Genomic DNA, 15,766 nt, shown 5'->3' with positions numbered 1-15,766 from the left:
GCAACATTGCAAAATATCAAATATAGAATCTCTGTATCCCAAAATAGGTGTACCTCAAATTTTGTACAATTATGACTCGCAATTTATGAGATAATTGGCCGTTTCTAGACTTTTGGGCCACTCTGTATTTGTATACTACACAATATCAAAACGAACATACCCGACATCATTCTATCCATAACGAAATTTCTCTATGGTGGCTTTGCCATATAGATGATAAAAGACAATTTTATATGAAAATAAGGATAACTTTTGTATCTGTGTTTGAGATATTGATTGGGCAACGGATTTTCAAACCATTTTTTGTTTGTTTAGCATAGAAGAAAGATATTATGAAGTGGCCTGTGTATGCTTTGATAAAACATGTAATGAAGGACAAAACAGTGTATTGACGCAGTTATGTGGGTTATCTTCCCGAATTTTACTTTTAAAAGAAGATTTCTTGATAAAAAATAGAGAATACATGCATTCTTTACCGCTGCCGCATTATTGTATTACTAATATTTATTATTCTTTAATTACGTTTGTTATCGTTTCAGACATTTTACAAATTTTTATTAAATATGTAAAAAATGTCGATAAACCTAATCTAACCTAACGTAACCAAACCTAACCTGCAATTAAGCAGTAATTGTTTGTTAAAAAATAGGTAAAAGTACAATGTTATATAATTAAAACTATATCAATTTTTATTTTTCATAAAAGACCATATTTTGTATAACTATGGCAACACTGGTTCCAATTAGCCGTCTTAAGCATACGAAACGGTCGTTCATTACTGTAATTTCTTGTTGTTTAATGGTGTATAACGGCGGTGGTTTTTAAAAACAACAATTTAATTTAATTGTTTAAATGATTGTATCTCCTAAACTATGAGGGACATTTAATTTTACCAAAACGAAAATTGTTCCTTTTTAATTGTACTACTTCTATTTTATGACAGAAATAAATAATGCAATATAATCGTCAGCCACGTCATATAAAAGTTTGCTGGGGTGGTTGCATATGAACTGGATTTGTTATTGACTTATTTGGAATAATTTGACTTATGATGTATCGGTAACTTAAAACGGTACCAACTATAAAACTATAAACCATTTCTTAGAATTCTTCACCACTTGATTTAAATCTACTGTATTTATTATCGGTATCTATAAGTGACATTAAAGTAATGTCTTCTAAAATATACAACAGTAATCATGAAAGTTTTTTCAAAGACGCAAAAGTTAACATGAAATGAGATGAATAATAATGACAAAAGTAAATGTCTTTTTTGTTTCATGGCTTTCAACTTGGGTTTGTCCAAATTTATGAAATTTAGATCATTATAAAGATTTGAGATGATTTATGATTTTGACACTAATTCGTATTTAATGGGAATTAATTACTATTTCAATTGGAAATACACTTATTTTGACGTTTCAATTTCCACTTTGGAAATCATTCTCCAATTATAGTATGTACAAAGTATTTTGAGAACGATGTATGAAGTAGAAACTGAAACGTCAAAAAAAACGTATTTTCAATTAAAATTCCTATTAAATGTAGTAGATGATTTGAGATTATCCAAGTTTTGCGGTACATAGTTTATCAAAAATACATGTGTATGTTTATATACCACACTAAAAGTTCGTTTTTACGAGAATTAACGGCATTTTCTTAAAAATACCTTTAAAATCTGACCCAATATAATCTGGTCTAAATCACCGTTTAAAAACAATTCTTATTCTTACAATCATTGACTGCGTTTCCGCCTACGACACAGTACCAAAAAACTTTGACATGAAACAGTTAAGGATGTTTGAAATTTGAAAGGAATTTATTCCTAGGAGTATATTTGAATCGTTTCAGTTCTTGTCTGAAGTATTCGACAGTCTTTTGAAGGCCGACGTTCAAATCGACTTTTGGTTCCCAGTTGAGAATGTTCTTCGCGCGCGAAATATCCGGTCGTCTTCGCTGCGGATCGTCCTCCACTTCGCTCACGTGAGTGATTTTGCTGTTACCGCCTACGAGGTTTTTTATGATTGTAGCAAATTCTGAAAATATTAAAAATCAAGAATTAGCCGAGAACAGATTAGTGGTAGTTGTAGTGTATTATTGGTTGCATAATATACAAATCGTCCACAGCCCCCGTAATGGCTACAACATTGAAATTTGGTAACAGTAAATACACAGCCTGTAACCATAAAGACATCTGTTTCTATAAAAAACATTTGATTTTATAGGTTCATTTTAATCTTTTTACTTACTTTTAGTGTAACATAACGATCTACATGCACTGGTTTGTTGATTAAGGTAAATACATAGTATACTACTATATTATTTCTACTATATTATGTCTCTGACGTAATTTCCTAACGAATTCTCAAGTACATAACTCTGAGATAGCGCGTACAGCCACTATAAGTGACTGGAAGAAAAAAGATTAATAATTTAAAAGTTTTCAAGCACTACAAGTGAGAAAATATTAGGAAAACGACACAATTCTTGTTTGCCAGCTCACGATTTCCTTGACGAAACAGTTTTCATATAGTTTACTCAGGAAAGGCAAAAGGGAGTCTCCATTAGTGGTCCTTTCATTCAAGGAAAAGCATTGAAACTTAGTGAGCACATGAATAGCGATCCTTCATTTACGACAAGTAATGGATGGTTAAGTCGTTAAAAAAAAGGCATGGTGTGCGTCAACTTACAATTACAGGAGAAAAATTGTCTTCAGACGTCATTGCCGCAAACATATTTGTATTGGAATTTAAAGATATTGTAAACAATTATTCGCCGCAACAAATTTACAATGCAGATGAAACTGGACTTAACATTTCAAAACGCTTCCTACCAAAAGTCTTGCCTGAAAAGAAGAAGTTTGTGCACCTGGCATTAATTTTTTGAAGTTATACTTCTATACGCACGGTCGGCGTTGGAAATTTGCATGAGAGTGAATCTGTGAAACCATTACATATGTAAGATAATGAGTAAGAGAGAGACAGGAGATATATTTTCTCTCTCTTCCTCTCTCGAGAATAAAAATGTTCCTTTTGTACTTAATATTACATATTATATTATATATATAATATTATATATAATATTATATATAATATAATATGTATTAATATTATTATTTATGTGATATGTTTTGTATTATTTAAAATTAAACGTTTATAATTATTTTAGGCTTTTGTATTTCAAAATAATCACTGTTTTACCGAGAACTGTCAATTTTGAAATCCGTTAGTGTCATGTCTAATTGGCAAATCCTTTACGTGTTTGGTTCATACGCTGGTGGTTGTGAGATCGAATCCCAATTATGAATTTCCTTTTTTATTTTTGAAATATTTAAAAACATAAATTTTAAAATAAAATGAAAATTTACAACATAATCCGAGTTGTTGGATTTTTATTTTTATCTTCGTAAAGTAAGTTATGTATATTGGCAGTTTTAAATACTTATGAATATTACATTCTAATTTATATTGTATTATTATATTGAATTATGTTGCAGTGTATTTATTGTATTGTAATTTTTATATTAATAACAAAATAAACAATGAATTTTACTACAGAGTATGTGTAAATTTTTTTTTTGCATTCAACTTCTTTTATACATATATAAAAATAAAAATATATATTTTCATTAAAATATTGATACAATCCTTCATTTACTATACTCCTATTACAGGTCAAATGTTTATATACAGCAAACGATGCATCATATACCTATATAACTAATTCTTTTTCTCTTTCTGCTCTCTCTTACCTATAGCATTACATATGTAATGATTGTGTAGATTGACTCCTATATAAATTTTTAACGGCGAACGCGTGTATAGAAGTATAACTGGACTGCCACAACCGCTTTTTTTTTTCACTTTTTGTTGGTTCGGATTTGCCGAGCGGGGTTTCAAATTAGCGGGGTTCTACTGTAATACTGTAGTCTTCATTTTTGAAGAAGCATTACTATCTCAAAGTGAAGGAATAATAATTAACGGAAGATCTATTAACAGCATAAGATATGCAGTGACATATGACACCGTGATTATGACAAGCTCTGCTGAACAACTCTAACAAAACTACTAAACAAAACAAACAGTTTCTGTGAAAAATATGGACTAAAATGATATAGAAAAGACCAAATACATGATAATAAAAAAGAAAACAAATATACCAACAAGCATACATTTGGAAAATGTACCGATAGAAAGGGTTGATAAATACAAATACCTAGGAACCTGGATTTCAGACAATAATAATCAAACAACCGAAATAAGGGCCAGGATAGAAATAGCAGGAAATGCGTTTGTAAAAATGAAAACCATTCTCTGCAACAAAGACCTTAGATTAAAACTGAGAGTAAGAGCACTGAGATGCTACGTGTTTTCGATACTGCAATATGGACTTAGAAGCTGGACATTAAAGCAAGAACATATAAATAAGTTACAGTCCTTTGAAATGTGGTGTTACAGGAGGATGCTTAGAATAGCATTGACACAGAAGAAAACTAACACGGAAGTATTGCGAGAAATGGGCAAAGAATGCGAAATAATAAACACAATAAAAATAAGAAAGTTACAATATCTGGGACACGTAATGAGGGGACAGCGGTATGAACTGCTAAGGCTGATAATAAGAAGGAGGAAGGCGTATAGGAAGTAGAAGTGTCATGGTTGAAGAATTTAAGGGACTCCAACCTCCTATCAGGAGACGGCACTTATAGAAGAACTGTAGTACCGGACGCCCGATATGTTGTTCTATCTTGAACTAACAAAATTATGTATGAGTTTTTTAAAGATAAAAAACTTTTATTCTAGTTGCCTGCTAAATGTTCAATTCCGAATTGTTCCAGCAATTATACTTCCAATAAAGAAGAAGTGCATGTCAGTGTTTTCAAAATTTCCTCGAGATAGTGATATAAGACAAAAGTGACTAAAAACTATGCACCGAACAAATTGAATGGTGTGCATGAAATAGTTTTAATATATACTTTATACTTTATGATACTTGTAAATATAAACATGGTGTGTTAAAAACTTTTCCAAGAAAAAGACCAACTCTTAGAGAAAGTGCACTTACTCGAAAATGTAGAATTTTAATTAAAAAAATAAAAAAAATTTTACGCCATTGGATTAAGAGTGGTTTTAAATAGGTATGACAAAAGTTTCACTGGAATATATTTCATAGTCGAAAATGAAGAATTCTTATTAGTGATTTTTTAGATTAAGTATGAAAATTTAAATGTAAAAAGTATGTGTAGAACATCTTTAGGAATGTACGACCACAGATCCGGAGACCTGTTTGTGACATTTGAAAGATGGGCGTTCAATCACATTTTGAATAGTACACATTAACAGTTTTGACTTCCCTACTTATATATTTTTAAAATGTGTTACTTTTAGATTTTTCGCTAGGTTTTCAACCTCCCTACAGTGATCAGTCATAATAAACAGTTAAGTCCAGCATAATAGAAGAATCACCTAGGCATTTGAATCGAGTACTTATAACAAAAAAAAAAAAAAAAAAATAACAAAAAAAAATAACAAAAAAAAATGGACTTACCATTAATGGTGTGTTCTACTGGATTGCCTAAATTGACTGGTTGAGAATAATTTGAGTTCATTAAAGCTACCAATCCTTCTACTAAATCTGAAACGTACTGAAATGACCTTGTTTGTTCCCCTGAACCATATACCTAAAACATTATTCATTAGAGTATTTGATAAAACATAAAATGTATAAATCAATTGTCTATGTCTCTAGTCCGTCTATTCAGTAGACCCTTATGAACTATACTATCTTTTACTATTCTTTACAATTTTCAATAATTCTACTCTTATTTATAGTTGCGTTGTTGCCAGTTCCATTTTCTGTCAAGCATCTAAATCTTGTGTCAATGTTTGTCTTCTGTGGCTGTGGTATCCATTATTCAGTTAACCTAACTATACCGTTACTATAATATGTTAAAAAATTCTTGATGTAATTGTAGAGGAAAGAGGACATACAGTTCTGCGTTTACTACCTTATCATTGCAAATTAAATACCATAGAAATGGTAATGGTAATGGTCATAATTGAGGAGCCGAGAGGAGAAGTGGTACAAGTGACATTTTGTGGAAAAGTGGGAGATAGATGTGCAAGAGTGGCTAGAGGATGTTGATATTTATTAACGTAAAAATGGTACCAGTACAAAACGCAATACAGTACGGACATCTGTATGTGAGAAGTAAAATCTCTCGAACTTTTCTGGTAATGGTTTTCTGTATAAGTGCTACAAGTGCACATGTCCCGCTTTTGTTCTAAACCTTATGTAGTTGTTTGATAGTCACGTTTTAAATGTGTGGAAAGATATAATACAATTCGTCAAATAACTTTAAAATAATGCAAGGTAAGTCTTCAATGCGTTTTATAAATTACATTGTTATTTTATAGTGAACATACCTTCAAAAACTAGTAGTTGGAAGAAACTGATAGCATAACCTTAAAATGTGTTTTAATATGTCTTGTTTTCCTTTTCAGAATCTGACAGTTATTCGGAATATGACGATTCAGAAGGGGACAAAAACTATAGTCCAACATAAGATAGTAGTAGTAATAGTAATCATGATCTACAAAATGTTGCAATGTTGATTTAAGTGGGCAAATTAAGAAAAATGGCAAAAAACGTTTGAGAATAACGATTTAGATAAGAGGCAAGTAAGAAAACGAAAAAGGAATGAAGATGAAGAATACGTAGGCTATAAAAACAAGTTAGTAAAAGCAAGGATTTTGCAAAATCATACACATACTTGCAGATTTGATTGTAAAAAAATTCTCCGATGAACAAGACAGCAAATATTTTAGGTCTAGGAAATTTTAATCTGTAGATTAAATTTATTACGTCTTGTATAGAGATCGCTCTGCCCAAACGAAGACGTACAGAAGCTCTTACTAATAAAGGAAAGAGCGTTATTATTCGTTTGAAAAAATGAGGGGTTGCAAAATGTTTTTCTTAAAAACCTTAGATATCAGCAATGGACGTTATTCGAGAATTTTCAATGGTGTATCTGAGGTAGAAATCACCGCTGTTGATAAAAGAGGAAGAGCTCAATGTCCTAATAAACTATCACAGGATGTAATTAATAAGATAAAACGACATATTGATATGTTTCCAAAATATACCAGCCATTATAATCCCCGTAGACGGTACCTTCCTTTATTTTTGACCATCTTAAGAATAAGATATATGTGTTACCTAGAGAACTATCAAGAAAATAATGAAGCTACTCTGAGATAGCGCGTTGGTGCTACAGGAGAGTTTTTATCATCCCTTATCCGATACTTGGAATAAGTGCGAAAGTTAGAAACATCAATAAAATCGTGGACGAATGAGTCAGATAAAAGAAAATAATGTGCGAGAGAGAGCTTCATCGCCGACAAGCCGAATCGAGAATACAAGCCAAAGAAGGCAAAAAATAGTGGCCGAAACTTCAAGAAATGAAGAGGTGGTATCAGTTTGTTTCGATGCAAACTGAAGAAAAAAAAGAGAAGACAATGGAAGCCGATATAGAGCTAGATGACAATAACAAAATACTTTTATTCATGTAACAGAATCGTCATCGTCATCATCATTATCAGATCAAGCTGAATCCGACACAAAACAGTGCTCTCAAGCTATGCTTGGGATCGTTTAGATCCAGTGCCTCAGATAGTTTATACGTTGAAGCTAACTAAGCTCCACTTTGAATCAGTAGATGGCAGCTACTACTTAATTAAGCTGCTAGTAACTAGTATATTCTTTGATAATTAACCCCCTAACTAAATTTGCAAAGTGATACACATACTTGCAGATTTGATTGTCAAAAATTTTTCAAAACTATACAATTGAGCAAATATTGGTCTTACTTTGGACAAACTACCCACGATTCGACAGCTACTTTCACCGCTCTCACAAAAATTAGACTTTGACAGCTACATCCCACAATAATGTCTCGTCCGTTCCTCTATTGGAATAACACTGTTCCCAAAATAAATACTATCCAAGATCAATATCCACTCTGAGATAGCGCGTGTTAACTCTTCAACACATTTTCCTAAATATAGTTAGCGAATTACACTTTGATCGAATAATCTACACTGATGGCTCCAAGAATAATGACAGAGTTAGTTGTGCAGTCACAACGTTAACAGACATCATACAGCCTTTCCATCGTTTTGCGACATTCATACGGCGGAATTAGTAGGAATATTATAAACTCTTTCACGCCTCTTCAGCAATCTGCACTCACTCCTTAGCATCTATCAACTCGATAAAAAATATTTTCACCTGACATTCAATTGTTCAAGCCATCTATTACTCAATCAACTTACTGGCCTCCCAAGCTTCCTAACAATTATCTGGATACCCTCCCATGCAGGTATTCAGGGCAATGAAAGAGCAGACGCTGCAGCCATATCAGCACATCATCAACCAGTGGATCCTGAAAGTGATCAAATAGATATAGGTCTAAAACGTTATTTTAAACGTTTAAGACTCCACCGCTGGCAAACTGATTGGAATAGACTGCCTTCGAAATTGAAAGAAAGTCAACCAAATATTGGTACATTTAAACCACGGAAAATGTTCAGAAAATCAAACCCCTCATATGTGCCAATATTGCAAATTTCAGTTGTCAGTTAAACATATCCTCTTTGATTGTCCAAAATACCAACATGAGCGATGACTTCATGGACTCAAGAGTAACCAGAATGAAGCACTAAATTTACCAACTGATGTACACCATACGATACCTACCTCCAGAATATAAATATTTTCCATAAAATATAAATACTCATGTACTGTAAATCAGTAATTGCTATATTATGTTATTCTATTGTTTAATAAGTATCTATATCTAATATTTTTTGTACCTGTGTAAATGATCATTGTAATCGAGACAGGTTAATTCAATAAAAAAATTAGATTCTAGATTGAATTTTTGCTCTCATTGTGAATCAGCGTTTAAAATGTTAGGCTTCATTTTCTCACCTTGTATTTTCTCTCGCCTATTTGGATGTTTCGTTTGAATATTATTTTATAATTCATGCGCGATTGAATGACAAAAGCGAAATAAAAGAAGGACAGTACCTATTTCGTTAGAGGAATCTGGCAGTACAAATAAACATTTAGATTATGCTTATTCTCGTTCGAAGATTTTGAGACGCAATCCTTAAATTGTTTAATAAAAACCTTGAAATTCATATGATATACAGAGTGGACAAAAAATTCTACAACCCTATTCTTTAAGGGCCAGTATGAATTAATTATCAATGGGTTAAATAGTCAATTATTGATAAATTTGGGTGCAAGAACTCTAAAAACGGAACACAACTGAATACATGTTGTACGAAGACTTTAAGTTGATAGTATGAATGTAATTCTCTAATATATCAAACTGTTAATTTATATTCAACTTACCGTTATCACATCCTCCTGAAGCGCCTGAAGAATGAAATTGGACACCGCTCTTCCATCGTTCATGTGCATTCTTGGTCCGTAAGTATTAAATATTCTAGCTACTCGTACTTGCATATTTTCCTGTTTGGCGTATGCGTACGTAAGGGATTCGGATACTCTCTTGCCTTCATCGTAGCAAGCCCTTGGACCTAAAAACAAGAAAAACTATTACAATTGAGGAATACTTTATGGACATTCTTTAATATTTATTAGTATTCGCGGTCAAAATGTTCTGTTGGTAAAGAATTCTTAGAATCTACTGGGTGGCCCAAATAACAGATAAGTCAATAATACGACAACTCAAAATCAAGGAAAGACTAACAAATAGGTTATTTTGGACATGCTTTTCGAAGAAATGGTCTCGAGAAGCTTACTATAAACGAAAAAATTGACTGTAACAGAGGTAGAAACAGATCTTCACAAGACACGTGGACCAAAATGATGTAGATACATAAAAATACTAGGTGTGGCTATTAAACAACAAAAATAACGCTAGAAAACATTTTACTGTGATTCCATACATATTTATTTATTATCACCCTCAATATAAACCATCTCTCAAAACAATCCATGCGAATTTTTCATTTTTACAAATAGGCTGGAGTGTGATGAGAAGTAGTATTTCTACATATTGGAAAATTCAGTAAACCGTCGATTAGGATTAAATAATATTTGTACAATATACTTGCCTTCGTCAAGTAAAGATGTGTCGTTATTCTCTCTTAACTACTTAACATTGAAAAGAACTTGCATCTGTTTCCAAATAATTTATTTTCTTCCAGTATTATTAAAATATATAGAAGTCGCACAGCGCAAGATCTGGCGAATAAGGCGCATTGTTCAATACTGAGGGTTTTAATGACTGAATATAATTGTGCAGGATTGTGATGTGAATCGGCATGTAGGTATGTGTGGGTTTTCGGTATACTGTGTGTCTTATGTGCCCGTCTTCCTACTTTATTATTAACACATCTAAAAATGGTAGTTGTTCGTTTTCTTCCAGTTCTATAGTAAACTGGATTTTATGGTGTATATAATTGATGTGTTCAAAATAACTTTTTTAATAAGTTTTTCTTCTCCATGTGTCCAGATTAGAAAAGTATCATCCACGTACCTAAGCCAATGTTTGGTTTTTTGTTCGGCTGTTTCTATTGCTCGCTGTTCTATTTCTTGCATAAACGTATTTGTTATCACCGGTGACAGTGGTGAACCCATCAACTCGTTTATATCTTTGCTCCTTATAGATGAAATATGTGTTATTTAAGCAGTGCTTTGTTAGATTTAGAGTATCCTGTGGTATTGGATAATTTCTGCTTATAATTTCTAATGATTTATCTATAGGAACGTTCGTAAAAAGTGAAACTACATCGAAGCTGACTAACAAATGTCCCGGCTCAAGAGTCACATCTTTTATACGTTCGATGAAGTGGCTTGCATTCTTGACGTAAGAATCCGCTTCCTCTGCATATGGTTGTAGCTGTTCAGCCAGAAATTTTGCCAGTGGTTGTAGAGAAGAACCGATAGCACTTACTATTGGTCGTAATGGTCTCCTGCCTTATGTACCTTGGGTAGGCCGTTAAGTTTTGGACATCTTGATGACTTCTCTCTAGGTATGAGATGTAACTGGTGTTCTTTCTTGATATCTGAGGCTTTGATCTTGGCTTTTGTTACTTTTTCTAGATATATTGTGGGGTCCGACGAGATTATTTGATATGTTGTATCGTTTAGGATATCGTTTATCTTTGCTTCGTAGTCTTGAATATTCATTACTACCTTGGCATTGCCTTTGTCAGCTGGGAGCACAATGATTTCTTTGTTGTTCTTCAAATTATTATTATATCTGTGCCACTCCCGATACCGTGGAGCACAGATCATCGGGGTTCTACTGTATTCAATAGGGTGATATTTTTTGCTCAGAAATACTAACTTTAACTGTCATATTTTTCTACGTCGACGGCAAAATGTATTTATTTGTCAAGGTCGGTCAAAAACGAATTAATATGCTCGTTTAGATAAACAAAACGAACTTTTAAATATGTAGTCCTTCAAATTAAAATAACTCCAAAGGAAAACAGATAAGGAAACGTTTTACATATCAACAATAAGTATTTAATTCCTGTGGACTGACACAATTGTTGACGTGGAGGAGGAAATAGACGTATTGTTTCCATTTTTTTTTTAATTGTAATGTATAGCAGCTTATTTAAACTTCCAATCATGCGAATACATATATATTAAAGTTTTCTTTTGCGTCGTTAATTTTATTTTCGACATAAAATAAAAAATATAATTATTGTTTTAGAAAAGATTAACTTTTGCACGAATTCTCACAGATTTTCCAAATAATTTTCTATCTGTGAACGAGATAAACCAAAAAATATGTTTTAAATGTACACATCACCACCACTAAAACTATTTTATAAATTTCTTTAATTTCATTATAGAGATAAACTTTTTTACAATCCACAAAGAAAATAGGAAAAGGTTAAAGCCACTAAATACATGGGTGAAAACACTTATGTTATTCAATTAATATTAAACTACTTGATTGCTGCTAATTTTATAGGTCCGGAGATGTGTTCTCCCCACCGGAACTCGAGTAGCGACTTGAACTTTTCATAAACTGTTTTATTTAATTTCTTTTAATGTCTTACCTATGGGATTTACATGCCCCCAATAAGTTTCAGGCTGTGGATGGATATCTGGATCCCCATACACCTCCGAGGTACTTGCAATCAAAACTTTCGCATTTAATCTTCTAGTTAAACCTAAAACATACAAACGAACTTTAGGTTTTGAATATTAGATTATGACGTTCATGTTGGTAAGTATATTAAAGACCCACATCCAGACTTGGACTGGCCATATTGGAGATCGAGAAAATTCCCGAAGCGCGGGATTTCATGTTATAAAGATAAAATTTTTAAAAATTTTGATAGTGCCGTCTTTTAACCTTATTCGAAATTTGTCTTCCTTTATATATTACAAAACTACTGTAAAATGCAATTCTTACAATCAATAATTGTGGTTTAATCTATCTATATAAAAAGCTAGGACGAGAACTCACACTGTTTGTAAGGTAGGATAACTCTTAGTGCCACCTAGGAAAGAAGACTGAACTCCCAACTGACATTTCAATCATATTTTGTTCTTGAAACCATACGTTTAATTAATATTTATATATATATATATATATATATATATATATATATATATATATATAGATATATATATATATATATATATATATATATATATATATATATATATATATATACTGATAATTAGACTTCGGCAAATATGTATATTGCATATTTTGCATATTGTGCATATATTTTATGCAAATATTTCATATTTCGGCATATTTGTATAAAAGTTTGCATAAAGTGCATAAAAGTTCAGATTTTTATACTGTATTTGAAAATTTTTAAACATACCAATTTATTTCAATTCTTGTATTAAATTTTGTAGTCATTTTAATCAAGAAATGATCTAAGTACGTAATCTCTACAGGTACAAAACATTTACAATTTCAAAGAAGATCAATTTAAGTAGCCCTCAACATTCTTAGAAAGTCTCGGTCACTGAGGCATTCAGTTATTGGATAATCGCTAGGGGTATTAGATAATTTTCTATTAAATATCTAATATTTCATACATACAGGGTGTTTCCAAATGACACTTACAACGTTTGACTGTAGATATTTCTCGAAAAATTGAACAAAACGATATAGTTAATGAGGGGTCAAACATATTTACTTTTCGAGATACAGGGTGTTAAAATTAAAAAAAATTAAATTCTTTTAGTTAATAACAACAATAACTTTAAAACCAATAAACGTATTTACTTGAAATTTAGTACTCGTAGGTTGTTTTTAAATGAAAAATAGCTTCCTTTAGTGAGAAAAAATTGTCCATGGTACAATACAATGGTGTGTATTTAGAAAAATTTTTCACCTTTACTTTTTTTTATGAAGTCAGCTATTCTAAAACACAATTATTTTTATTGTAATTGAATTAACAAAAAAAAAACTTTTGTTGAATTTTAAAATAAGTTATATGATGTACTAATGGTTAGTAACAAAAACTAATTTGTGGATTAATACTGCATTTAAAACACTTAGCGAGTGTTTTTTTTTTCAAACCAGTTATTTGATTAACCAAAAACACCTTGTATATTTTTATATTTTAAAGGTTGGGTTAAAATAAAGGTTTTTATTTTTATTTTTAGATAGCATGTGAGAAGAAATTTCAGATAGACCAACATGTGAGAACTGCTTCACACATTGCAAAAAAAGGAAAAATAGGAGGAAAACATCAAACTTCAATGGCTAAATGTTTCCAATCTACTTCAAAAAAATTAGATGAGCAAGAAACTTTTAATGAAGACTTGTGTCGCGCATTAGTGTCTGCAAACATACCGCTTTCAAAATTAGCAAATGTAAATTTTAGTTCGTTTCTAAAAAAATATTGCAAACTTAATGTTCCAAGTGATCGGTCTCTAAGAAGAAATAATGTGAACGGGCTATACTCGTCGGTGTTAATTAATATTAAGGAAGAAATTGCAGATAATTATTTTTACATATCTGTAGACGAAACCACTGATTCCTCAGGAAAGTATATTGCTCATTTATTGATTGGTGTTCTTAAAGAAGATACCTTACCAAAATCTCATCTTATTTCATGCCAGCAACTTGAGAAAACAAATGCTTTAACAATTTCGCGTTTTATACAAGAAACATTAGCAACTTTTTTTCTTCCGACAACTATTCCTTCTAATAAATTACTGCTTATTTTATCGGATGCTGCTCCTTATATGGTGAAAGCAGGACAAAATTTAAAATATTTTTCCCAGATTTAATACATGTTACTTGTGTAGCGCATGGATTAAACAGAGTTGCAGAGGAAATACGAAAAAAGTTTCCTCTTGTAAATACCATGATATCCAGTGTCAAAAAAGTATTTCTTAAATCTCCTATAAGAATTCAACTTTATAAAGAAATGCTACCTAACATTCCTCTTCCACCACAACCTATTTTAACGCGATGGGGAACATGGTTAGAAGCAGCTAATTTTTATGCAGATCATTTTGTTAAAATAAAGAACATAATTGATACGTTAACAGATGAAAGTTCCCAATCTCTTTTGGATTCTAAACAAACTTTTCAGAGTAACTTGCTTCAACAAGCACTTTCATTTATAAAATCAAATTTTAGTTTTGTTCAAAAAACAATTACTCAGTTAGAATCACCAAAACTGTCATTGTTCGAAAGTACAGCATTAATAAAAGAATTTGCGTCATGTTGTCGGAACGTTAGAGGTAATATTGGAAAAGATATTTTAAAAAAATTTGAAGCTACTATGGAAAAAAATAAAGGTTACCATATTCTTTCTGAAGTAGTCAGTGTTCTAGCTGGAAATATTTCGGAAACAATTAATTTAGAACCAAATGTTTTGGTTAGTTTGAAAAATGCTCCCGTTACATCAGTTGATGTTGAACGAAGTTTTTCCATATATAAATATATGTACTCAGACAGAAGCCACAAGTTTTTGTTAGAAAATTTTGAACACCACTTGGTCATTTATTGTTACCATAATTCTAAATAAGTTTATTCATACTTAAAAATGATGTAGTTACTTAAAATAAATGTAAATCTTAATGAATAGTAGGAAATATTTAGTTATGTACACTTTTTTTTTTTAAATAAAATTGTTACTATTTTACGATTTTTTTATTTATTTGTATGCATATTTTGTAAAATATTTGCATATTTTCGGGTAAACACGTGCATATTTATGCGCATATTTTCTACATTTTTATTTGCATATTACTCTGAGATAGCGCGTTCAATTACATATATAATTACGATAATTTTTTCGCAAAATTGCCAAAAATATTAGTTGCTGTAATTTTAAGGTAAGATTTATTTCGCAAAATAACTTAAAGCTTTATGTTAGATTATATCTATTTGGTTTACATACAAGAAGGTTTCATAGGCTGGTTTTGGTACGTAGATCGAATTCATAAGACGACTTCACGCAAAAGTTGAGCGATTCTCCGAAAGTGACTGATTTGTTATGAAAACGTCATTTTATTTTTTTGGAAACTTTTTATAACAACTACCGAATCGATCTGGCTGCTTTTGATTTTAAAATATTTGTAAAAAATAAAATAATAAAATATACTAAATTAATAAAATAAAATAGAATAAAATTAAGTATAATCGTTTCAAATTGAATAAAATAAAATAAAAATCCACAAGGAAACTAAGTTCCTGTAGCTGGCTGTATAGCACGTATCACAAAAA

At 31.3% G+C, this 15,766-nt stretch overlaps 1 protein-coding gene across 1 annotated transcript; it reads right to left on the bottom strand.

The window, feature by feature from the left end:
* Window positions 1-660: 660 nt before the first annotated feature.
* On the bottom strand, window positions 661-12,245 carry LOC140431938 (UDP-glucuronic acid decarboxylase 1-like; the record flags this gene model as incomplete). Its single annotated transcript, XM_072519807.1, has 4 exons — window positions 661-2,036; window positions 5,548-5,680; window positions 9,421-9,608; window positions 12,114-12,245. Coding segments are annotated over 4 exons (698 nt in total), but the record flags the coding sequence as incomplete, so codon positions are not given.
* Window positions 12,246-15,766: the final 3,521 nt, after the last annotated feature.

This window comes from Diabrotica undecimpunctata, unplaced genomic scaffold (assembly GCF_040954645.1).
Source record: "Diabrotica undecimpunctata isolate CICGRU unplaced genomic scaffold, icDiaUnde3 ctg00002305.1, whole genome shotgun sequence".
Classification (NCBI taxonomy): domain Eukaryota; kingdom Metazoa; phylum Arthropoda; class Insecta; order Coleoptera; family Chrysomelidae; genus Diabrotica; species Diabrotica undecimpunctata.
The sequence above is the reverse complement of the archived record's forward strand: the minus strand, read 5'-3'. Positions and strand labels throughout refer to the sequence as shown.